Raw genomic sequence first — 26,524 nt, 5'->3', positions numbered from 1 at the left:
AGAAATTAGAAGATTCAAATAAATTTTATTTCCCCTTCTTTCTTACACAAAATATAGAATACTATATATCCTTTTTTGTACTTGACTTTTTCCAATTAACTCTATGTCTTCGTAATCACTCCAATTCAGTTTTTGGGAAATGTCCTCATTTGTCTTTATAGCTGCATAAAATTGCATTGTGTGGATGTTCCCCAGTTATTTAACGGATCTCCTCTGCATGGGCGTTAGGGTGTTTCCAATATTTTAAAATTACCAGCAACGCTGCAGTGAATAACCTTATGCGTAAGTATTTTGAAGTAGGATTGCTGAGTCAGAAGGTAAATGCGTAGGAAGTTTTGTTGGATATTATCCATTTACCCTCATTCCGGACTCTTACCAGTGACGCATGTGTGCCCGTTTCCTCAGGCTTGTGAAGAGAGTATACTCTCAAGCTTCTGCTTTTTATTTTTTGAATCTGATAGGTGAGAAGTGATATTTCAGTGCAGTTTCCTTAAAGACTTTTTTTTGAAAAGTAGTACAATTTCTGTGTAGCCTCTCCCCATTTTCTCCCAATGATAACATCCTATATAACCAGAGTACAATGATCAAAATCAGGATATTAACATCAATACAATACTTTTAACTAAATTACAGACCTTAATCAGATCCCACCAATTTTAAATGCACTCATTGTTTTGGGTCTATATTTCTGCAAACTTTTATCCTCAATATAGCTATAATTTGTGTTTCTCTTATAGTGAATGAAGTGATCGTTTTCCACAAGTTTAAGAATCATTTTTATATCTGTTTTCATGAATTGTCTGTTCACATTTTTTGCCCAGATTTCTATCTGGTTTTCACATATTTTTCCCTCTTAAACTTTATAAATTTCTTTATAGAGTTCTTTATAGATTAGTGCTATTAGCGCTTTATCTATGATATATGCTGTAAATATTTTCTCCCAGTTTTTCAGTTGTCTTTTGACTTTGTTTATGGTGCTTTGGACTTGGAAAAGTTAAAGAAAATTTTATGTAGTCAAATCTATTCATTTTTTAATTGCATCTGTCATTTTATTGCATTTTGAGTCATAGTTAGAAAGCCTTTTCCCACACACAAGTTATGGAGGAATTCACCCATTATTTTCTTCTAGTACTTGCAGTTTCACTTTTTACATTTAGATTCTCGTCATTTAAGAGTTTTTCTTGTGTGTGGTGTGAGGAGTAGATCCTGCATCGAAAGAAAAAGAAAAAAAGGAGAAAGTATTTTTGGGAGTATTGGAAAAATTTGAATAAAACCCTGTATTAGATAATAGTATTAAATGAATGAAAAATTTCCTGTTATAAGGTATATTGTGGTTATGTGGGAATGTCTTTTCTCTTATGAGATATTTTCTCTTATGCTGTATTTAGGGTTGACACGTCATGATGTCTTCAATTAAGTCTCAAATGGTTGAGCAACACTATATATACATATACAACATTATACATACATACACAAAATTATATGTACATATATAAAGAGAGATTAATTAAACGTGACCAAATATTAGCAATTGATGGCAGGCATATTGGGTATTTACTCTACTCCTTGCAACTTTTCTCTAGGTTTGACATTTTGAAAAATAAAAAGTTTTGGGGGAAGTGTGCTACGCAGGGTTTCCCTAGGCGGACAGGGATGCTGGAGCTCTTTAAATGGGCCCCGCTCCTAACGTCCCGCCTCGGGCCACGCCCACCCCGGAAGAACTCGGCCCAAGTCCCGCCCCCTCCGCCGCGGCCTGGTGTTCCCCGCCCTCCACGGAGGAGTGCAGTCACGTGATCCTGGCTGCGGCGTCCGGCTCCGTGCTGTGATGGTGGCCCCGGTGTGCGGCTCCCCCGGTGGCGGCCTGGCCCGGGCGCTCACGCGAGCGCTGGCGCTGGCGCTGGCCCTGGTGCTAGCCCCGCTGGTCGGGCTGTTCCTGAGCCCCCTGACCGGCGCAGTTCCGACCCCGGGGGGCCCCCAGGGACCAGACGGGCCAGTCCCACCCGCCTCCCGCAGCCGCTCGGTGCTACTGGACGCCGAGACCGGACAGCTGCGTCTGGTAGATGGCCGCCACCCTGACGCTGTGGCCTGGGCCAATCTCACCAACGCCATTCACGAGACCGGGTAAGGGTTGGCCGGACCCCGCGCGGAACCAACTGGGAGGGTGTTGCGTGGGCCCCGTGCCTCCCCTGCCCCTAGGACCAGCCTTTTGCTGGTGACAGTGCCCCTATCTCCCTGGGGGTCACTTTCCCGCTTCTGAGGATGCAACACCACCATCTGGACCAGGTCCCTGGTTGGGTGAAAGATAATGCAGCATCTCTCAACTCATGGGAACCAGTCCCTTGCCTTCAGCCTGGGGACAATATCTCTGTCCCCTTAGAAACCAGTTCCTGATCATCAGGGCCTCAAGTGCCTCCATCTGGATCAGGTCCATGGCTGGTGGGTAAATAATAACTCCTGTTCCCACCGGCCTTCCCCATACTTCACTTCCCCACCCCCTGGGCTGGTGGGGTGGTGAGCTCTCCAGGAGACTAATTTTCACTTCCTTGATTGTACCTTTCTTACCCCATAAGTGCCAACCCCTTGCCTCCATGTCAGAGCCAGGGCAGCAGGACGGAGCCTGGGTTCCAGGCCAGTTGGAAAACAGAGGGTCCCTAAATTCACATAGACCCAGATAGCATCATGCCTGGGCTCTGCTCCTCCTTTAGTCGCTTGACCAGATACTTAGTATGGAGCCAAGTGCTCTGTCTTTGGCAGCCATGACCACTAGCCTTATCACTGGGACTGTCATTCTGATGTGTGACTCTCACCTAACTCCTCTGCCTGTCTCTGGGCTCTTATTTCCAACTCTGTGGCCCAGATTTTCAGGATGTGCTCTGGCTGAGGTTGAGTAATGCCCTCTCAGGCCTTGTACCAGAGCTTGGGCCTATTTATTCTTTCATTCACTCACCTAGTGCACTTGGCCTTGGGGACACAGAGCTGAGCAGGTGGGAGGATCCCCATTCAGTGGGGGAGACAGTGCCAGAAGGGAAACCCGAGTTGGTGGGAGTGGGGAAAATCTGCCTCAAAGCCTTGTCAGCAGCGCCCAGGTCTTGGATCCAGGCTTTGCTGGGGATCTTAGGGAACCCTGAATCCTCTGCTCCCCATCCAATCCTGGGCTCATCCCAGTGGTTAGACTTCACTGCCCGCTCCAGCAGGCTTGGCGTCCTCCCACTGCTACCCACATCCATTTTGCTGGCATCCATTAATTCTTGAAGGTGTTGGGGAGACATCCTCATGCTGGCACTTTGTGGCACTTGGGAGGATATAAAATAGACAGGCAGATAAAAGGGGGACTTGGGGGAGGGGGTTTGTTGTAGACACAGGAGCTGGGTGGAGCTAATCTGGGAAGGCTCCCAGGCAGAGGAGGCCACAGGGTTGGCTGGCATCAGTGCAGGGAACCAGAACTCTGTGGCTCCATGACTGCAATCTGCTGACCCGTTCTCTGCTGACTCACACATGCTTAGCAGAACCAAGAGGGCATGACAAATCTCTGGCAGGATACCAGCTAGACGAGGAGGCACAGAGATGAAGCAATGCATGGGGAGGGGGCTTTGGCCCCAGGAGGCCCCCACTGGGCTACATTGCTTTCAGTTATGGAAAACAAGTGGAGAGAGAGGACTTCCTTGATTGTGCTGGATGGAAAGCTCTTCCAGGCCCAACTCCACTGCTCTGTGGCCTTGGGCAAATCACTTCGCCTCTCTGACCCTGTTTCCTCACCTGACCATGGGGCTCTAAGGGAAATTCAGTGGGATCACAGACAGCACCACTGTTTATTGAAGGAAGAAATGAGTGAAAGAGAAAGGAGCAGGAGCAGGTATCCTCTGCCCCCATTTTACAGTTGGGGAAACTGAGTCCTGATAAGTGAGCCCAGGTCTCTTTCCCCCTTCTTGCTTTCACTTCACCATTCCAGCATCTTTTTTGTCTGGTCTCTTATTCCCTCCTCTTAGATTCACATGCTCCCTAACCCTCTGAGTCTGACAGCACTTGGGGGCTATGATGTAGGGAAAACCATATTAGAAGTCCCCATTTTATGAGCAGGGAAACTGAGGCCCTCGAAGACACCCTTTGAAAACTCAGGGGTAAGATGAAAGACAGACATATGGGTGTGCTAGCCCCTGGTCAGCAGAACCTCTGATCTGTGGGTGACTGCCTCAGTTTTTGAAGAATGGAGACCAGCTATTTGACTCCACCTAGAATAGAGGTCCCTCCTTTTTTCTGACCCCCAGATTTCACTACAGGGTATCCTGGGATAAATTCCACATCCTCTTCCCCCATAACCTCTCCTCTTTTAATTGTGCTTTATCTGGCTTTGGACAGACACTCCCACGTAGCCTGGAAACATTTAGGATTTGATGCTTGGGGATCAAAGATGTCCCCAGAGGTGGAGGCTGTGCCAGCCCAGGGCTCTGGCCTTGGTCCTGAGGAGGCCGCACCCTCCAATCTCACCTCTTCCTCCTTCCCTGACCTGATCCAACAACCAGCTGTTTGATGTAAATCACCTTGGAGTTGGGAGAGGAAGTAAAGATCAGTAAGAGGGAATTAACCTATGAGGACACCAGAAAACAACCCAACCCAGTAAAACGGATAAGTATCGCCCAGCTATTTCTCTGAAAAGTCACAAAAGATAAACTTGCCATCAAGAATGAGAAAGGACCAATAAATTTAAAAAAAAAACCTTAAAAAACACACAATACATTTAAAAAATAAATTAAAGAAAAAAAAAAAGAATGAGAAAAGAGGGATAGCCACTGATAAGGTGGGCCTCTCACCTCGTGAGGGCGCCCAGGGAACGCTGTACGCCAAAGCAGCGTGTGACCCCCTGCCCATCTCACACGAATGATCTGGCTTTTCCCAAATGTGGCTTCTTGATTAGACCCTGGAGTAGGCTCAGAGGTGTTAGCCACCTCGGCATAAGATCATGTGAAAAAAGATGAACACATCCAGTGCTGCCAACTTTTTATTTTTATTAAGCAAGTGCATTAAAAACAAAACAACCATCCTCAACTTCTGTCAATTTCATCTCAGAGGAGATCAGCTATTTTAGAACCAAACTAGCAGAAAGGACACAATCTCTAAGTAAAGAGCCATCTGGAATGGGCACATTTAGCTTTAGAAACACCCTCTTGCCAGTGTTTTCCTTTTGCCCAGGGTACAGTTTCTCACCAGCACAGCTCAAAGTTTTTCACCAGCACAGCTGCTGATGTCCCACCTTCCCATTTTCCAGATAGGGAGCTGAGGCTGGAAGGGCAGGGGAGTGGGGTATGAGGCAGAGTTTCAGGATTACTGTCAGAGCGATCTGGGGCACTTACTACAGGTGGCTGAGGATGGTGACAGCCTTGCAGGGTCAGGAGAAATCCTCTGATGAGAGCTTACTGCCCGAGGCAACACGAGAATCCTCAGCGATCAGCCTCGGGCGCTCAGCACTGAATCAGGTAGCTGGGAACCAAACCTCACTCCTGGAAGCCACCCCCACTCAAGGCATTCTGGAAGGAGCGGCGGAAACCCACCCACCTGGGTTTTCTGAGGACTCAGGCAAAATGAATCAAGGTCATCTAAACCCAATCACCCCAGTGTCCCTTTGATATAAGGTGACAGTCTCTTGAAGAAGGGCTGTGACTAATGCCATATTTATGGTACTGAGGCCTGGCAGGAGGTCGGGAAATTATCACTTTCTGCTCCTTCTCCTTTCTGCCCAGCTTGAAAGACACCAAGCTGCCCTTCTTTACATTTTTGTAATTGTTAGAAAAGTAATTGACTTTCCATGGTAAAAATTCTAGCAGTTTAGAAAGGTGGGATAGCATGTAGGAGGTAAACCTCCCCCTCACCCCCATTTTTTCTTTCCATATATAACTACTGTTAGCTCTTTCTTCCAGAATGTTCTGTGCATAAACAGACCTAAGCATGCATACATAAGTATATATAGAGGTGTGTGTGTGTGTGCATATGTGTGATGCTTTTATACATGGGCTTATCTGTGTCTACTGTCGACATAAGAAACGCCAACAGAATTTTTGTAAGAGTTTTTGTGACTCAGACATGTTCCAGGGAGCAAGATATCAGATCTCCTGAGAATAACAGTTTTGCAGTTTTCTTTCATGCATTTGATTACATGGAGGTGGGAGAAAGCAAGCGAGGATTGGATTACAGGATTATGTGCTCCCTTGCGGGGTTTATTTCAAAGGTGTGTTAACCTAGATGCACAGAAACAATGGACAGAGGGCAAAGATAAACCTTCTGCCAAGAAAACTCTGTGTCTAGAGCGTGACTACCCACCGTGCCCTGTCCTGTCAGGAATTTATGATCAGATCCCCCTGTGAGGTTGTTCTGCATGGAACCCCGTTTTTCTTTCGTCCACACTACCACTTGTCCCTGATCTTTTTTCTTTTTTTAAAGTTTGTCTCTGACATCTTGTCAGCACGTGGCATTCCACCACATGGTTCTAGAAACCCAGTGAATGAATGTATGGCTAGATTATTGTGTCAGGCCCCTTATGGTGGGCATTGCAGGAGGCTCGTTTCCCTGGGCTCTGGTGGAAGATGCTGCTGTGGACGAGGCCCCTCCCCCCATCTCTGAGGGCTCTGTGAGCACCTGGTCACAGGGTGGGTTCCTAACCACGGCCTGTCTCCAGGGTCTCAGCACCGGGGCTTGACTGAACCCAGGCACCCCTAGAAGGAGCAGCTGTTTACCAGGCATGGTCTGGAGGAAAGCCACTGGCCTCTCGGTTATAATGGGGCTTGCGGCAGGTCAGCTTTTTTGGTTTCGTGTAGTTTGTGTTTGGTCTTCCTTGATCCTCTGTTATTTATTTATTTGTCTTTTTTAAGGAGGGCGCAGCTCAGTGGCCCATGCGGGGATCGAACCAGCAACTTTGGTGTTATTAGCACCATGCTCTAACCAACTGAGCTAACCGGCTACCCTATCCCTTGCTATTTTTTATCGTGAGGGAGGGTCTGCATATGGGGCCTTGTTACAATCTTCCTCCCATCACCAAACCTACCGGGTCTTCCCAAACTCCCCTCTTAGATTCTCAGTGGAATAGATGTTTAGTGAGCACAGAGCGTGTGTTATCTCCTGGACACGCCGTAGTAACCCTCTGAAGTGTGGGAGTTACAGATGAGGACACTGAGGCCCAGAGAGGTTAAGTAATTTTCCCAGAGGTACACAGCTGATAAGAGAGAGACCTGGGGATTCAAACAAAGTCTGAGGGACCCACAAACCTAGACTATTTGTCCTTCACTCTCCTTGAAATGTAAACATCTTCATTCCAGTCTCTTGTGCTTCTCTGTCCTTATCTGTGATTATATGTGAGTCTTTAGCCTGAAGTTCATGGCTCTCATCTTCCTTTGAAAAATACTAACCCCCTACTTCTCCCCCTGCAAAAAAAAAAAATCCCACAAAACTTAGAGTTAGAGGCTGAGAGCACATGCTATGGAATTTTAGTCTCAGCTCTACCACTTACTTGCTGTGTGACCTTAGGCAAGTGACTTCACCTCTCTGAGCCTCACTTGGTTCCCACATCTGTAAGGTCAGGAGAATAAAACTCATTTCTTAGGGCATCTTTGGAGAATTTAGAGAGATAAGTAAATTTGTCATGTGCTTAACACATGCCTGGGGGCTGTTGTTATTCACCATAGTAGGGCCTTATTACCAACCCCCACATCTTTTTGGCCTCAGCGTTCTTTGCCTTGGAACATTCAGAGTTCAGGCTTTCTTCTTTTACTTTCCCTTTTCTCTCCCCCTTCCCCAGAAAGCTCCTACTTAAACTTCAAAACCCAAACCAGCCGTAACTGCCTCTTTGGTGAAGCCTTCCTAGATTTTACTCTGCAGCAGGAGCACACCTCGTCAGGGCACCCCCTTGGCATTTTATTCCTTTTCTTCTCACAGCAGTTACCCTGTTACGTCATTATCTGTTTATGTGTCAGTCACCCACCCCACCCCACCCCTATTAGCTTTTTGAAGATAGGACTAGATGTCATTCATCCTGATATACTCTCAGTGTCTGGCACCCAGTGAGTGCTCAAGAGGCTTGCTTGCCAAAAGTATCGGGTGTGGGTATTTTGATAGTCTTTCCCTCTCGAGTCTCCTCTAGGGCAGAGCTATTTCTATCCTGGAGCTCTTGGGTGGCAGTTTAGCCAACTTTCTATGACACAGTCCTGGCTGGGCCTGGCTCTGCCTTGTCCTGTGGCCTCTTTAAGGTCACATTAGTGTCTTCCTGTTGCCCTCATTTTCTTAACAGAAATTGCCTTAACAAATGTTTTCCTCCTCGTTATAGAAGTCACCTGGGTAGTTTTGTGTCCTTGGAGCAAGGATGAAATCCAGACCCATAAAGGAAAAGAGATCAACAGATTTGGCTGCACAAAAACGAAAACCTCTATTTGGCAAAAACAAAAGCAAAAATCAATTAAAATACAAACGTATTTTCAATATTAGTCACCAGCCAAGGGCTAATATGTGTAGAGGATTTCACCAATCAATTAGAGAAGGTTTTCAAAAAACAGTAGAGAAAAATAAATAAAGGACACAAAGAACTATAAATGACCAATAAAAATAAGAAAGTATGTGTAGCTTACCTAATTAAAGGACTGTAGTTAAAACAACACAATTGAATTTTCAACTCTCACCTTAGCAAGGATGAAAAAGATTGCGAGCATCATTTTAAGCAAGGGCGTGGGCAGACAGGGGTGTGGACACTGTAGAAAGGCAGTATGTACCTTAGTGGGTTCCAGGACTGGCAGGTAGAAACCCAGAGTCTTGGGCCCTACCCTAGGTATCCTGGTCAGAATCTGCTTCCTAACGAGGTCTTCGCGTGACCTGGATGCACATCAGAGTTTGAGACGTGCTGCTTCACAGGAGGAGGGGGCCAGCCTGCCTGGAGCTGAATCCAGGCTCTGCCCTCTGCCAGCTTGTGACCTTTGGCAAGTGTGTCATCTCGTAGTGGGCTCCAGTGCTGTGTAACAGACCACCTGGCAAAGCCGGTGACTTAAGACAACCGTTTAACCTCCTGGGTCCATCGGGCGCTGGTGCAGCTCTGCTTTATGCAGACCTGCTGAGCCCCATGTCTGTCATACCAGGGGCACCAAAAAATGTACACAACTGGACACTTGGGCCAGCGTTGCTCAAGCAGTAGTTCGCCGTCATCAGAAGTGTCTGGACGCTGATGGGAACCACTTTGAGCACCTCTTGTCATTGCAGAAGTCAAACGTGACTTGTATTCATCTTTTGTTATTGGTATAGATTATTACAATTTGAATACAGTTTTCCTTTCTTAAAACGTGTATACATTTTTTTGGCACCCTCTGTATTTCTGGGACCAGTGGCCTGGCCAGGGCATCTTCTCATGGCAATAGCAGAGGCACAAGAGGGCAAGGGGAAACACAGGGTGGCCTCCCGAAGGCTCATGTTGTAACTGGCACACGGTCACGTCCACCCATGTGCCTCCAAATGGCCAAAGCAAGTCGAGTGACATGACCGAGCCCAAATCAGAGGGGGCAGGACACTAGGCCATTAGTGGGAGGGACTGCAAAGTGACACAGCACAAGGCATGGCTAGGGAGGGGACAGCAGGGCCGTTTGCCGCTGCAGTTATGTAACCGTGTGCTATAATTTCCTCCTCTTCTATATGACAGAGACAGTAACAGTGCCTGCTTTGTAGGATGGTGGGATTGTCTTGAGGACGAAAGAGTTAATAGATAGGCAAGTTAGAACAGTGCCTGGCTCACCGGCAGACCTCAGTAGATATCAGCTGGTGTTATTGTGGGGGGTGGGAATGAAGGTTAGTGCAGCTTTTGAGGGGGAAGCTGTTTGTCAATATCTATTAAAATGAAAAGGACGTGTTCCCTTTGACCCAGCATTTCCTCTTTCAGGGATTTAGCCTGACGTGTGCATAGAAAGAGGCAGACAGACAGACAATCATGTGAAAGGCAGTTCATCACTTTTTTTTTTATGGTGTAACACTGGAAACACCCGTGTGCTAAGCTGTGGACTGGCTTCGCGCCTGTCCCTGCACTGGCGGAGTGTCCCCTCTCCTCTCTCTCCAGGTGGGCCTTTCTGGAGCTGCACACGAATGGCCACTACAATGACAGCCTGCAGGCCTACGCGGCAGGCGTGGTGGAGGCCGCCGTGTCTGAGGGGGTAAGTGCCAGATGGGGGAACCTGGGGCTCCCACCTCCCCCATCCCACCAAATGTGTTCTCCAGGGAGCTTTGGAGGGTTCTGAGATATGGGCAGAGTGGGCCCTGCCCCTGCCCCCCAGCCCTCTATGAAGCTGGGGACAAAAGGCTCACATGCAGGCGTTAAACATTTACAGCAGGTACTCTTTGATGCGTGTACAAAAATACGCATCATATTCCAAGTTAGAAGCATAATAATAATATGAACACCCAAACTAAAACCCAGCGTTACTGATGCCATGGACGCCCCCATCCCGACCCAATCCCCCAGCTTCCCGTACCCCCGGGCACCCACCACCTCAATGTGGTGGTGGCCTTCCTTTCCTTTCATTCAGCCATTTATATTGAGGTATAGTTCATATGCCATAAAACTCACCATTTTAAAATGTACAATTCAGTGGTTTTTAGTATCTTCCTAAGGTCGTACAGCCATCACCACTGTCTAATTACGAAAGGTTCTCACCACCCCAGAGACGCCATGCCCAAGTAGCACACCTCCCTTTCCCCCTTTACTCTGGCCTGGCAACCGTGAATCTGCTTTCTGTCACTACGGAGTTGGTTATTCTTGACATTTTATATAAGTGGAATCCTCCAATATCTGGTCTTTGTGTCTGGCTTCTTTCCTTTAGCATCACGTGTTCAAGGTTCATCCATGTGGCCTGTGTCAGTACTTCATTCCTTTTTACAGCCAAATAATATCCCATTGTCTGGATATGCTGTTTCATTTATCCTTTCGTCAGTGGATGGGCATTGGAGTTATTTCCACTCCCTTGCTTTTGTTAAAACTAGTTGTGCTCCATGGGATGACTCCTTAAACAACATATTATTTTGCTTCACTTGATTTGGGGCTTTATAAAAATGATAATCATAATTTCTGAAGTGCTGTGACGGCTGTGCTCCCACACCCTCGGTGGTGGTGTGACACCCACTCTAGAAAATAATTTGGCATCAGCTTGTAGAGTGGAATGCGTACGCGCCCCAGGACCCCGAGGTCCCACTCCTTAGATGTGTATCCTAGTGGTGACTCGAGGACGAGCATGAGGTGTTCAAAGCAGCCCCAAGGCGTGAACACCCGAATGCCACCAGTGGGTGAGTGGGTAACCAGATGCAAGTAAATAAGTAACAGTGCAGCACGATAAGAGAGTGAAAATGAATGAGTGACACAGGTGAATCTGAGTTGCAGGATGGCGACAGGGAAAGAGCACGTCACAGAGGACAGAGGACAGTGTGCCAGCCTTTTATAAAACCCACAGTCGTCATTCTGACACCTGGTTGCCGTTTTGGACGCCCTCCTGGACCTTGATGTCTGGGGATGTTGTCAGACGCTGGGCCGGGCCTGTCTGTATTGGTGGACTGACTGAACACATATATAGATTGGGGGTCCCCAGTAACAGAGGGGGTGTGCTCTAGGGCAGAGTTTGAATGCTGAAGGCTTTCAAAGGAAGGAGACGTCCAGAAGCGTCAGGCCCTGGTGGGGGTTGAGGGCTGGATGGGTGAGAAGGCCCTTGAGGGAGAGGAACCAGTGTGAGCAAAGGCACAGAGGGGCCTCACCAGTGCCCTTTGGAGATGTGGATGGGGGTGAGGACTCAGCCCGAGTGGGGAGCCCGTGGGGTCCTCCGGGCAGAGAGCGGCCGGCTGCCCGGCTCTGCCCTCGCCCACCTTGCCCTCCCCACAGCTCATCTACATGCACTGGATGAACACGGTGGTGAATTACTGCGGCCCCTTCGAGTACGAAGTCGGTTACTGCGAGAGGCTCAAGAGCTTCCTGGAGGCCAACCTGGAGTGGATGCAGGAGCAGATGGACTTGAACCAGGGTTCTGCTTACTGGCACCAGGTGGGCGCAGCCGCTCTGCTCAGTGGGATCGGGCCGTGCGATGTGTGGGCTTCGGGGACCTGCCACTGCTGTCGCTGCTGCCCTTCCACCTGGCCACTTGCCCATCCCCTGTCTCTCTGGGCCAGCCCTTTGGTGTGTCCCTGGTCTCCCATCCCTCCAGCCGACCTGCCATTCATCCACCTGTCGAATCTCCACCTGTCTTTACTTCCATGCATCCACTCGATGGCCCTCCAGCCGTCCATCCTAGCCCACCGACCTCTCCAACCCATCCTGCCCGCCTTGTGTCAAAGAATCAATGAAGACAGGTCATTCATTGTTAGTACGCTATTTTACTTGCATACAAGGGAGATGGCGTGATGGATTGATTACATCCCATGCAGGTGAAAACAGCCTTTATAAAAGAGAAAGAGGGAAAGGGGGGAGCTAGAAAGCCCGGGAAGTTTGGGCACAGCGACTTTTGTTTTCCCTTGCTTGGGTGAGCTGCCGTTTAGCCGGCTGCTAACAGAGAGACCCAGGCAGGGTGCTGTGCCTGGGGGCCGTTGGCCAGGTCATCCATGAACTCATTTATTTATGGATTCCCTGGAACACCTCACGAGTTTAGCTGTGGAGTACACGCCACAGGCAGTCTCTGGAAAATGGCTGTCAGTGTCGGTTAGTACCTCCAGCTTGCCCAGGCCAGGTGAGCACCTTTCCCACACTGCCCACCCACCCACTGACTCATACCTTTACTAGAAGAGGCTCTTCCTCCCATTCACCCACCCACCCATCCCCCTATCTATCCACCTAACCACTTATCTACTCATCCATTCACGCGTCAGTCCATCCATCCATTCATCCACCCACCTACCCACCCACACATCCACATGCCATCCATTTATCAATCCTCTCTCTCCGTCCATTCATCCATCCATTCATCCATCCATTCATCTTGCAGATGCTTATTAAGTGCCTGGTGTATGCCCAGCACAGGCCAAGGCCCTGTAGGGACACGATGGTACTCAGTGGTTATAGAACAATGACAATGGGGAGAAGTCAGCAGCATGAGACAGGTGTTCTAAGGAAGCAGCATAGCCAGTAGCTAACCTCATAATGGACAGCTGTCAACAGTGGGCCAGGGCACACTGGGAGGCTTCCTGGAGGAGGTGGCTTTGAGTTGGGCTCTTAAATTGGGTTGATTTGGGGGTTGGCACAGGACAGGAACACAATTAATTGAAAGCAGGAGGGTGCTTGGCATGGAGGGGTGGGTGATGGTTAAAAGGGAGTCAGGGCTGGCTGGAACCTGGAGGGTGTACCTGGGCCTCTCCCGCTCTGTCTGGGTCCCCAGCACACAGCCCTTCCCACTGCAGGAGAAGGTGTGAGCCAGGGGGAGAGGCCTCACCCTCCCTCTGCCCCCTGCCCTTTGCCCCCTCCCCAGGTGCGGCTGACCCTCCTGCAGCTGAAAGGCCTAGAGGACAGCTATGAAGGCAGTGTGACCTTTCCAACTGGGAAGTTCACCATCAAACCCTTGGGGTTCCTGTAAGTGCCACCCCCAGAGTGGACAGGGTAGGGGAAAGGGCCACACACCTCATAGTCAGACAGACTTGGGCTCCAGTACTGGCTCTGCCACTTCCTGATTACATGGTCTTGAACCAGTCACCTCACCTCCCCGAGCCTCAGCTTCCAACTCTGTGAAATGGGTCTGTAAGAGCACTCAGAGCAGGCATGGTAACCCTCCGGTGCCTCGGCCCTCCTTAGCCTATTGCAGATCTCTGGGGACCTGGAAGACTTAGAGCTAGCCCTGAATAAGACCAAGACCAAGCACACTGTGGGCTCTGGCTCCTGCTCTGCCCTCATCAAGCTGCTGCCCGGCCAAAGTGACCTCCTGGTTGCTCACAACACCTGGAACTCATACCAGAACATGCTGCGTGTCATCAAGAAGTACTCGTTCCAGTTCCGGGAAGGCCCCCAAGGTGGGTAGATGTGGGGGTATCTGTATGTGAGTGTGGATGTGGGCACACGGGAGGGGCGCATGCTAGGATATGTGGGCCTTGGCCTGAGACACACCTCAGTCACTGTAGGGTCATTCTAAGACCTCATCTTATTTTTAACATATTAGTTTTATCTCCCAAGGTGTATCAGTTAGTGAGTGCTGCATAACAAATCACCCCCACATTTAAAACAACAGAAGCTTAAAACACAACCATTTGTTTTTGCTCACATGTCTGTGGGTCAGTGGGGCAGTTTTGTTGTCCTGGGTCAGGCCTGGCTGATTTTGGCTGGATCACTGAAGCTTGTGCGGTCAGCTGGGGGTAGTTGGCTGACTTAGTGTGTCCTCATTCCCGTGCCAGGGAGCTGGCTGTCAGCTGGGGTGATGGGCAGCTGGTCTTCGTGGTCTTTCATCCTCCAGCAGGTTAGCGCAGGCTTGTTCACGTGGCATCTGGGTGGGGAAGTTTGGAAGGCCTCCTGAGGGCTGGTGGAAAATGGCACAGTATTCGATGCTCAAAGTAAGTCAGGTCACCAGCTCAGATTGGAGAGATGGGGAAATAGACCCCACCATTTAATGTAAGGAACTGCAGAGTCACATTGCAATGGTGTGAATGCAAGCATGGAAAGAATTGCAGCCATTTTTGCAAACAATCAACTGTACCAGGAATGCACGTGTGCACTCTTCCTGTCAAATGTGAAAGCTTTGCAGCTAAGGCCCAGGTTCCCCATCGTGCCTCTCCCCACCCCTAACCCCAGTGTCAACCCCAGAGGGAGCCATTGCCAAATGTTTGCAGTACCTCCTTCTTGGCCAAACTGAAAAACTTAATGCTGCCGGAGGTGGTGAGGGGGTGGGGAAGTGTATACCCTCACTCAGTGCTAATGGGAGTAAGAGTTGGCATGGCCGCTTAGAAAAGGGACCCAGCCGGCATCTAATAAACTTCGAAATCTCACTCCCGTGACCCAGCAATTCTCTGGCTCAGATCAGTCTCTATAGAAACGTTTCCAGTTTTGCACAGGGAGTGTATACAAGGATGTCACCTACAGGAGTGGTTTGGAGACAATCTAATACCCATTCATTTAAATCTAAGTAAACTTCTAAATTGACGTTTATATAGAAAGTGTGCATATCATAAGGCTTTGTGCACGGTGAACACACCCACGTGTGACCCCCAGACGGAGAAACAGAATACTCCCAGCCTCCAGAAGCTTCTCTCCTGTTCCTTTCCAGGCACTGTTCCCAGACCAGCATAATCTCTATCCTGATTTCTTACAGCAGAGATTAGGTTTGCCTGATTTTGAATGTTATATAAATGGAAACATGCAGAATGTGCTCGTTTGCATCTTTTGTGAGAGTCATCCACACTGTACTGTAGATTTATCATTCTCATTCCTATGCATCCATTAACATTTCAGTATCTTTTAAAGAACATACATAGTCATATATGTATGTTATAGAAAATGGGAAAATACAGCAAAACATGTAATGCAACGAAAGTGACTCGAACACCCTACAACCTGCAAGAGATCATTTCTCTGAACATTTGGTTATGTTTTTATCCTAGACTTTTTAAAAAAAATGTACCTCAGTTTTCTATTTGTTTTAATTTATTTTTATTATACTACTAACACATGAGTACATACTCGCTGCCAACAAGTTCTACCATTACAGGTGAAGAAATACATCTCCCTTAATACCTTTCTCCTAAATTCCAGACCCCTCCTAAGAGCAAACCACTGTTGCCATTTTAATTTGGATCCGTCTAGAATTTTTTGGATGCGTTTACATATGTATATGGACCTTTTTTTAATTAACAGACTTTACCTTTTAGAAAAGTTTTAGGTTTACAGATGAATTAAGTAAATAGTACAGAGTTCCCATATACCCCCCTCACTTTCCTCTATTACTCACATCTTGCATTAGTGTGATATATTTGTTACAATTAGTGAACCAACTAGTTGAGGCGTTGTTGATGGAAGTCCATAGTTTACATTTGAGTTCACTCTTTGTGTGTTAGAGTTTTATGGATTTTGACAAACGCACAATGACATGTATCCACCTTTACCGTGTTTTACAGAATAGTTTCACTGCCCTAAAAAGTTTGCTTTCTGAGTTTTTGAAAAAAAAAAACATAAATCAGATCCTACCATATGGATTGTTTGCAACTTGTACTTTTTACTCAACAGCCAGCCTTGGAGAGTTCTCGCTATTTCCATGTTCAGTCCACCTTGTAACAGCTGGATGGTAAATTTAGCTCGTTCCCAGCTGAGGATTTGGGCCATTTCCAGGGCTTTTCTGTTTCAAATAGTGCTGCAGCAAGCAAGAGGGCCCCCAGAGACGTTACCTAGTAGTAACACTAGATTAAAAGATGGGCATAATTGGGGCGGTTAACTCAGTTGGTTAGAGCGCGGTGCTCTTAACAATAAGGTTGCTGGTTCGATCCCCACATGGGCCAATGTGAGCTGTGCCCTCCACAACTAGACTGAAACAACTACTTGACTTGGAGCTGATGGGTCCTGGAAAAACATACTTGAATAAATTTTAAAAGTTAAAAAAAAAAAAAAAAGATAGGCATAATTAAAAGTTTAGTCTCTAGATAAATACAGCCAAAATGCCTCCAGTTAACACTTCCACCATCTATCTATGAGGATGTCACCTTTCCCCACAACCTTGCCAGCACTGGGTATTATGATTCCTTTCGATTTTAACCATTCTGATGATAAAATGACATCCCAGACCATTTTTTTTTTTTAGATTAACTTTATTAATGGATAGCTTACATACACACTTTAGAGTGTATAATTTGATGGGTTTGGACAAACATATGCAATCATGTAACCACCATTCAGTAAAGAAAGAGAATACCCCAAAAAGATCCCTCTGCCCTCTGCAGTTAGTCTCCACCCCCCTCCCCAGGCAACCACTCTTCTGATTTCTTTCCCATTAGGTTAGTTTTGCCTGTTTTAGAACTTCATATACACCTGCACTCATTTTAAACATTTTCTGGCTGTGGTTTTATTTTTATTTATTTACTTTATTGAGGTGAAAGTTACGTGACATATAATGAACGATTTTGAAGTGTTAAAGTGGCATTTAGTTCATTCATAATGTTGTGCAGCCATCACCCCGTCTAGTTCCAAAATAGTTTCCTCACCCTCCAAAGGAAACTCTGTGCCCTTCAGCAGTCACTCCCATGTCCTCCCCACCCCCACGCCGGCCCCTGCAACCACTGATTTCTTTCTGTCTCTATGGACTTATCTATTCTGGACATTTCCTATAAATGGAATCATACAGTGGTGGTTTCGTTGTGTCTGGCGTCTTTCCCTCAGCGTGAGGTTTTCAAGTCTTATTCACATTGTAGCACATGTGTGTGCTTCATTCCTTTTTATGACTGAATGATATTCCATAGCATGGAGAGACCACAACATTTGTTTATCCGTTCATCTATTGATGGATATTTGGGTTGTTTCCACCTTTCGGCTTTCACACTCATTTTTAATAATTAAAACAGATTGTTTAAGTACTACATGTTCACTGTAAAATGTTAGAAAATGTAACAGAGCACAAAGAAGGAATAAAAATCACTTGTAATCCACTCTGTCCTGAGCCCCCAAAGAACCACCCTTAATGTTATTTTCTCTTTCAGTTTCAGCTGTTTAGTTATGACTTTGCCCTTTTGCTTTTACTTATTTGTTAGTTATACAGAACTAACGGGGTGAGGCTCCAGGGGTGCTCACCCCTACCCCAGAACCCCTTGTACCTGCCAAGTGCTGGTCTGGTTATGTGGTACCCTTGATTGTAGGCCTACTGCGTGCCTACTGTTTTGCTAGAAGCTCTTTACCTCTGCAAGCTTGTAAATTAAATCCTAAAAACTGCCTTGTGTAGGTGTGAGGGGTTTTTATTCTCATTTGTAGATAAGTGAACTGAGGCTCAGACAGGCTAAGTTACTTGCTATAGGCCAAAAAATAAGGGGTTGAGCCAGGATTCTAGCCGGTCTCCTCCTTTTGAAGCTCGTGCTCTTATACGACCCAGCAATCCCACTTCTGGGTATTTATCCAAAAGAAATGAAATCAGTATCTCGAGTTGATATTTGCACCCCCGTATTCATTGCAGCATCATTCACAATAGCTGAGATAATGGAAATAGCTTAAGTGTCCATCAATGGGTGAATGGGTGAAGAAACTATGAGTGATATCTATACACACACAGTAGAATATTAGGTGGAGTGGAATGTGAGGTGATGGATATGTTAATTAGCTTGATTCTGGTACTCATTTCACAGTGTACACATATGTCAAATCATCACATCACATTCCTTAAATACAGACAATTTTTAGTTGTCAGTTATACCTCAGTAAAGCCGGGGGGAAATCCCTCCCAAAATAAAGCCCATGCTCTTTAGACTTCTGGGTATTGCCCTCTGAATTATCATTTTTACAATAGGTCTTTGTAATTAAAAGAAGAAAAAGGGAAAACCAAACCAAGGCACTACAAAAATATGTATGTCTTTTGCTCCTAGCTTTCTCTCTCTCTCACACACACACACACACACACACACACACACACACGTCAAACGCCTGGGGCTTCCTCTGAGGCCTGCTGCCCCCCAGCTGGAGTCTTCCAAGTCTCGTTGGGTGAGGGTGTGGGCCCCCCCGGGGCTTGTCTGACTAGCACGCCCCCCACCCTGGCACACTCTCCCCACAGAGGACTCGCCCCTGGCTTCCGGCAACAGGTTGGTCTTCTCATCCTATCCCGGCGCCATCTTCTCCTGTGACGACTTCTACATCCTGGGCAGTGGGCTGGTGAGTCTCCCTCGCTTTCCCCTTCTTCTCCCCGAGGCTGCTTTTCCCCCAGCAGCTCTGGGTGGGCAGGTGGGCACAGCCCCACCAGCATACCAGGGCCAAGGCCCATTCTCCTTTGGTGTTGGGTACTTGGGTCACCGGCAGGGTGGGGGTGTGCCCCATCCAGGCCCTCAAAACCTGCAGCCAGCCTGGGACTCTGCTTTGTGACACAGCTCCACAGAAATCGCTCGTCTTGGGCCCTTATGAAATATCCATGACCTCAGTGACCTCATTTTGTTCTCATGTATTTGGGATAAGCTGTCCCTCTTGCACATGACCTTCCTCTGAAATACTGCCTTCTCTCTTGCCTTCCACAAAACCCCTCTAACCTGGCCAGGTTTTCTGAATAAATGTTGTTTACCATGTGGTTGTTTTTATCGGTTTTCCTGGCTGGCGTCCAACCTCATTTAGAAATCTGTTCCTGGCACCCCTTGCAGAGGCAACCAGCCCTGCGATCGCCAGGGCAACACTGTAGAGGAGAGGAAAACATGGCAAAAAAAAACAACAAAAAAAAACAACAAAAAAAACCACCCCGGCCAGAAGCCACTCATTCCCTGGGGAGAAGAGGGGAGGGGAAGGGCTCTTTTCTATTAGTTTTGGAGGGGAGCGCAGGATTTAGTCCCCTTAAGTTGAAAGAGGCATGAGAGGGCCAGGCAGCGGCTGAGGGGACCCCTTGCTGCACTCTGGGTTGGGGGGTAGTGGGAGTGGAGCCCGGGGAAGGACCTGCAAAGTGTCCGAGGGGGAAATTTACCTTCCAGTCCTTAGCGGGTGTTGTTTTACAGATCTCATTGGCCGTCTGGGGAGCTGTGAACCCCTTCCCAGAATAATGTTTTTAGAAAGGAAGCCCATTATGTTGAAATGCGTTTATCAAAATTTGATAGAAGTCCACTTGAAATTCATGTGCTGCTCTTACCAGCACATTAAGTGACAGGATCGGGTGGCAGGTGTGCGACCTACCATCATTTAGAAGTAATGAGGAACCTAAACGGTATTTTGAGATGCGTGCAACCCTGTCACCTGGTGGGAAAACATCTGTGATTTCTGTTGGTGACAGTCTCAGGGACCACTGATACCTGTGTGGTGTGCCACCTGTGTTAACAATGGGAGGAGATGCTCCTTTCAGTCTGATGTTAGCAGAGGTATCATCTAACATCAAACGTGACACAAAGATGGGATGTTTTTCCGCATCGAAGTCTGCAGACTTCCTGAGCACGGCCACGGCTTGGGATCTCCCCTGCTGTGCCAGAGGAAGTGGCCCTTGGGGGCTCTGGAGGCCAAGGTGGCCTGAATCCTGCCGATGGCTTTGGATGCTAAGAGCAGCTGGTTGAGCCACGAGGACAGGGTGGAGGGAGTGGAAGAATCTGTTCCTGCCTGGGCATTGCTACTCAGAGGCTTGCTTTGCAGATTCCTCTTTTAAACATCACATTTATGGCTGGTGCCGTCTTTAAGCTGGTTCCCGGCTTTGTGTGACAAGGGGAGAAGCATGCTGATATCCTGCTGTAGGGGAACAAGCACTGTTGTAAGAGCTGGGAGTTTGGGGAACGAATGTTGGCCAATCCACTTACCAGCCATGACCTTTGGCAAGTCTCTTAGCTCTTTCAGGCTTCAGTTTACCTTTTAGTAAGAAGGGGCATTAATAGTCGTGCTGGGTTTTTTCCCGGCGTTTATTGAGATTATGGGAGTCTGCAGGCGAAGAGCCTCAGGCCACCCACCTTACCCTGTGAACTGCAGGGCAGGGGTAGAAGTGGGCTGCTGTCTGTCTGGGGAGAGTTGACCGAGTTGGTGGAAGGAGTGGGTCTGTAAGAGTGGCACCCTGGCCTCTTCAGGGCTCTTCCCCAGGGTAGAGCTGGATGTGTGGTCATGATGCCCTTCAGTGCTCAGCCAAGGAAGCAGTGAGGAACGTGCCCCTGAGCCCGAACAGGAAGTTCTAAAACTGTTCAGAGTCAACGTATGAACCAGGGCTGAGGCAGCACTGCCACTTGGTGGCAGCATGCCCCAGTTGTAAGTCAGGTGGCCCTTCAGTGCAGCGTCCCCTCGGCTCTTCCACAGGTGACACTGGAGACCACCATCGGCAACAGGAACCCAGCCCTGTGGAAGTACGTGCAGCCCAACGACTGTGTGATGGAGTGGGTACGCAATATTGTGGCCAACCGCTTAGCTGTGGACGGGGCCTCCTGGGCAGATGTTTTCAAGAGGTTCAACAGCGGCACGTGAGTGGGCTTCTGGCACTGTGGCCTCCGCACCCAAGAAATGGACCAAGCTCCTTCTTAATTAAGGACTCATCTCCTGGGGGATCTCACATGGCATGAAGGCCACATACCCCACACCCTCTGCAGAGCCCTTTCGTGGATTCTTATTAGAGTGGGAAGGAGCTCTAGCGTCCCCTCCCTTGTTTTATACATGGGGAAACTGAGGCTCAGGGAAGGAAAGCATTTGCCCCTCTTACAGCCTCAACCCAGGGAAAGGCCCCCAGAGGAAGGACAGGGAGAGAATTTGGAACTTGAGAGTTCTGGGGACAGTGGGGAGGCCGTCGAGGGTGGGGCATGGATGGATGAGGGCGCTCTGCACCAGAGGCCCTGGAGCTGGGCAGTGCAGGGTGTTAGGATGTCGGGCAGAATTGACCTTTGTCCCAGTAAGCACTGGGGAGCTATCAAGTCCTCTGGAGCAGGCAGACAGTGTGATGAGAGACGTGTGAGGACACCTGGCCAAGCTGCAGTAGCTGCGTGACGGTCAGATGGCCAGACAGCCCGGCCACCCCTCCCCCGTGATTCCTAGCTGTGCGGAGCAGTGGAGGCAGGGGGAGGCTGGGTGGTCGTCCCAGGGCCTGCTCAGTCCTCTCTTCTCGGGCACGGCAGGTACAACAACCAGTGGATGATTGTGAACTACAAGGCCTTCGTCCCCGGTGGGTCCAGCCCTGGGAGCAGGGTGCTCACCGTCCTGGAGCAGATCCCGTGAGTACCCTGGCAAAGAGGGCAAGGTGTTCCCGGCAGGGGGAACTGCCTAGGGAAGGGGGCGCGCGGAAAACACGTGGAAAGGGCGAGGCCAAGGAAGGCGGGATCGGAAGAGAAGGCAGCCCTGACTGGGGCTTAAAGACTCAGGATGTCCTCTACCTCCAGGCAGTGGGGAGCCATGGGGTCCTTGAGCAGGGCCAAGCCCCTTTTCTCACCGCCCTTGCCTCGTCTCTCTCTGCCCCAGGGGCATGGTGGTAGTGGCGGACAAGACCTCAGAGCTCTACCAGAAGACCTACTGGGCCAGCTACAACATACCGTACGTGTTCCTCCTGTGCCCCCTACCCCGCCCCGTACAGCTCTCCATGCTGGTGAGGGGCCCTTCCCAGGTGACTTGAAACCCACAGCTAAGAAACCCATCCCACCTGCTACTCTGGTCAGGAAAGCCTTGGCAGTGTTGGGGTACAGTCGTGGGACTTAGCTCAGCATCTGAATGACCTCCCAATCTGTACCCACAGCAGGGTGACAGGGGGTGTCCCGTCTCTGGTGCTGACACCTGCCGTGGCTCCCCAGCTGGAGCTGCTCTGCCATCATCTCTTGACGTTGACTGTGCTTTACCTGGGTTCTCTCATCTGAGCCTTACGGTCACCGCATGCGCCAGCCACAGTTCCTGTTCCCATTTCACAGATGATGAGACTGAGGCCCGGAGGGAGGGCCTAGCTCCCCCATAGCTGGTTGGTGATGAAGCCAGCATTGGAAGCCATTTCTCTTGGACCCCCTGAGAGCCCAAGCTTGGCCACCCCACCAAACCACCCACCAGCACAAACAAAAGACGTTATTATTGCCATCCTGATGTGATGGTTGTTAGCGCTAATGTTCTGGCATGACCACCCACGGCCAGGTGAGGTCAGTGGAGGTCGTGAGTGACGGTCCTTGTCCCCGCAGGTCCTTTGAAACTGTGTTCAATGCCAGTGGGCTGCAGGCCCTGGTGGCCCAGTATGGGGACTGGTTCACCTACGACGGGAACCCCCGGGCCCAGATATTCCGGCGGAACCAGTCGCTGGTGCACGGCATGGACTCCATGATCCAGCTCATGAGGTGCGTGGGGGGCAGCGAGCCCCGAGTCACTTGGAGCGCTCTGCACACTTCACTGTCACTCATTTAAACCTCAAAGCAAGCCCAAGGGCCAGCAGGGGCGGGTGGAGGTGTGACAGTGGGTCCCGCAGGGCCCAGGCCTCGCTCAGTGAGTCTTGTGGAGACTCGTTACAGGTGGGGATGCCAAACGGCCGCTGACTGACCACCCTGTACGGGGCTCTGTTTGGTACCCAAGACGCAGGCACGAAGCCTGTCCCCCACTGTCCTCCGGGGGTGCTCTGTTCCGTGGAGATGTAGAAATCCATCAAACACTTACACTGATGGGGCTGGGTCACTAGGACTGTCTGAGTCCCCAGAAATGCTATAAAGGGACAAGATGGGGTCTGTAACCTGACGGGACGGGAGCCCAGAGGCAGCCTCGGAGGGAGGGATGCCTGGGTGGAGGTCTGACTGATGAGGATGGGACAATGGGGTGCAGGGGGCGGGGGACCCCAGCAGTGGGAGGGGTCTCACACAGGAAGCAGGTGGCTGTGTTGGGGGGCTGCTGCCAGGAGGAGTTTGGTCCCCTCCTTGGCTTCCCCTTCCCAGCATGACTGATGGTCCCTCCCTCCCACATCCAGGTACAATGACTTCCTGCACGACCCCCTGTCACTGTGCAAAGCCTGCAACCCCCAGCCCAACGCGGAGAACGCCATCTCGGCCCGCTCTGACCTCAACCCGGCCAACGGTTCCTACCCCTTCCAGGCCCTGCACCAGCGCTCCCACGGGGCCATCGACGTGAAGGTGCCACCCCGCCCGGGCCCTGGGGCTGCAGGCGGGTGGGTGGGCAGGCGGGCCTGGTCACCATCGCCTCTGGGGAGAGGATAGGGGTGAAGTCTGGGCTCAACGCAGATGGCAGGGCAGCAGTCACGGTCAGAATCGGGCTGTGGTTGGGGTCCAAGTTAGGGTGGGCGCCAGGGCACCCTGGGTGGGGCGGCTTGGAGCCCAGCCTGGGCTGGCACTCAGCAGTCTGCTCTGCCCCGGCCCCCAGGTGACTAGCATGGCGCTGGCCAAGGCTCTGCGCCTTGTGGCAGCCAGTGGCCCCACGTGGGACCAGCTGCCCCCTTTCCAGTGGAGCACCTCACCCTTCAGTAGCCTGCTGCACATGGGCCAGCCTGACCTCTGGAAGTTCTCACCCATCGAGGTCTGGTGGGACTGAGACGCCACCTGTGCCCTGCTGCCTTCTGCTCCTGCTGACCCAGCAGGACCATCCTCCAGCTGCCGCCATGACCTCCTGCCCACCCCCTCTGTGGCCTTTGCCCCTTGCTGTCCCCAAAGCTGGGACCTGGGTCTGCCAGGTTCACTCTCATCTGGGCGGCTCCTCCTTGCAGGGGCACGGAACCCAATGAGGCCCAGAACTGACTCTCTCTCCCCGAAGTGGGTGAGTGCCATCCCCGTCTCCCTCTGCGTCTCTGCATCTCAATCTCTTCTCTCTGTTCTCCTTGCTTCTCTCTCTTGCCCACCTTGGGGTCCCGTCCTCATGCTGCCCCTCCTGAGGGATCAGATTCTGGGGCCTCCAGTGGGACAGGAGGGGCCTGTCCCTCTCCCTACCTCCCAGCGTCATTCCTGCCTGTGGCTCTGGAACTTGTGGGGTTTCGGCCCCCGAGACCTGGGCGTTACGTGCGGTTGGCGTCTGCAGTTGGCATTGCTCCTCCTAGCCGCCAGCCCCAGCCTCTCTGCTCCCTTGGGAAGCAGCCCCATTTTCTCTTCTGGGCAGCTTCCTCAAGGACAGACACATGAAAACAAACAAAAACCAAAGTTTCTGGGGACTTGTGGTTGGAGGGGCCTGAGTGTCCTCTCTGCAGGGACAGGCAGGAGTGTGAGGTCCCATGCTCCAGCCTCATGCCTCCCATCCTGGGCCTGCCCCTGGCCTCGGGGCAGTGCCCACAGCTCTCCTGCAGCGGGAACCAAATCGCAGGCTGTGTCGCCATTAAACGAGGAGGCCCTGGTCCCTGTGCTGTGCTCTTTGGGGCAGTGGGGAGGGTGGGTCCACGCCCTTCCTCCTCTCAAGTTTGGAATCTGCACCATCCTCCTTTGCATCTTCCTGTCCATCCTTCTGTCTGTCCATCGATCTACTTATTTGCCAACCCACCCACCCATCACACATCCACCCACCCATCAGCCATCCTTCCATCTATCCATTCATCCATTTTCCAATCAGACCTTGTTACAAAGTCCTGTGGATACCTTATACCAAAAGGTATAAAAAGTCCGCTCTTGTGAAGTTTACATTGGGGAGATAGTCAACAACATAAATAAAATAGGTGTGTAAGATGTTGATAAATGCTCTGGAGGAAATAAAGCAAGGATGGGAGGCTCGGGGCAGTGGTGGAACTCCGGCAGGGCCTTCTGTAGGAATGGGCAACTTCAGTCTGTTCCTTAGAATGATTCTGGTGCCTTCTGCTTTCTGGGAGGTGGGGACAGTTATGTCGCCAGGGTGATTCTGAACAGAGTATGGGAGGATCATGCAGACGGTCCCCCACTGGAGCTTCAACTGACCCAGCAAAGGTAGGACCTACCTTTGCAGAGGCTGTCAGAAAGGCACCTGTGCTCTGGGAGTTTCCCACAATCCTCAGCTTCAAAATGGCAGCTGCAGGCTCATCTGTGGCTTCTGCCCATCCCTGAAGGATGGGTGTGGCCAGCTGGTTGGGCCCCAGCCCACAGCACTTTGGCTCCTCCTCTCGTGTGCAGAGGTGTCCGCCTTGTCTCTTGGGGGATTTCATGCCCAATCCGGCAGGACAGTGGAAGCTGGGAGCAGGCCTCTTCTGAGCAGGTTTTCCTGAACTGGGTACAATTTCAGTCCCACTCTATCCCCAGGAACAGCTCTGGAGCCATGGGGCTGATTTCCTGTTCTGTCAGCCCTTCCTTCTTGTCCCATCCCCTGGGTGTTTAAAGTACACGTGCAAGTCAGTAGGTAGGCCTGTGGCCAGGGTGGGCTTGGGGTAGGTTTTCCACTCTCCCTGAAACGTCACAGCCCCTGTTCTTTGGCAGCGTGGGTGGGGGGCTTTGCAAGCCTGTGCTCATCTGCATGCTGTCTTGAAGGGTTAGAGTGGTCTCAAACTTCACTTTGAACTTGGGGATCCAATAAAGTGCCTCGGGGGCTGCTATAGGTGGCGTGGGGACATTCCTGAGTAGTGATGGGGGGCCCCCTCCTGGACCTCAAGGCAGTTCCTCCCGTTTTATACACTGGATTCAGCATGCACTGTCCTTGGAAGAACGGGTTTGATGTTTTTAGAGGGTATATGTGACACTGACTTCAAGTCTGCTCTTTCCCTGTCCCTGATGGTCCAAGAGCCAGCTGACACACCGCCAGGGACTGGGGGCTCAGTACTCTGCTCCCAGTGGTTCCGTGATGAAATCATTCTGAGTGTTATCAGGAAGGACTTCCCCTCAGCATGAGGTCGGCTTCATCTACCTCCTCAGCTGGTTCTGCCCCAGGCCCTTCTTATCCAGCCACTTTCCTCACCAGCTTCCTGCCTCCTGGCAGGCAAGCCCAGCTGGGCTGGGGGTCTTGAGTTCCAGGTGGGGCTCCAGGGTTCCCTGGGGCCGGGGGTGCTCAGTGTCGCCAACAGGTGTGATGGGAGGAAGACCATGACGGAAA

The 26,524-nt window shown here is 50.2% G+C and overlaps 1 protein-coding gene across 1 annotated transcript; it reads left to right on the top strand.

Annotated features, from left to right (window-relative positions):
- The first annotated feature begins 1,776 nt into the window (after window positions 1–1,776).
- Window positions 1,777–25,207, top strand: PLBD2 (phospholipase B domain containing 2). The gene is made up of 12 exons (XM_019734034.3): window positions 1,777–2,121; window positions 10,073–10,166; window positions 11,879–12,037; window positions 13,452–13,552; window positions 13,772–13,986; window positions 18,705–18,802; window positions 20,891–21,051; window positions 21,697–21,792; window positions 22,037–22,108; window positions 22,735–22,887; window positions 23,505–23,667; window positions 23,915–25,207. Exons 1-12 carry the CDS (start codon window positions 1,826–1,828, stop codon window positions 24,080–24,082), a joined length of 1,776 nt encoding a protein of 591 aa, XP_019589593.3. The 5' UTR covers window positions 1,777–1,825; the 3' UTR covers window positions 24,083–25,207.
- The last annotated feature ends 1,317 nt before the right edge of the window (window positions 25,208–26,524 follow it).

Source organism: Rhinolophus sinicus, chromosome 9 (genome assembly GCF_057876585.1).
Source record: "Rhinolophus sinicus isolate RSI-liver-muscle chromosome 9, RSI-T2T, whole genome shotgun sequence".
Lineage (NCBI taxonomy): Eukaryota > Metazoa > Chordata > Mammalia > Chiroptera > Rhinolophidae > Rhinolophus > Rhinolophus sinicus.
Note: the sequence above shows the minus strand (reverse complement) of the source record. Positions and strands in the feature narration are given on the sequence as shown.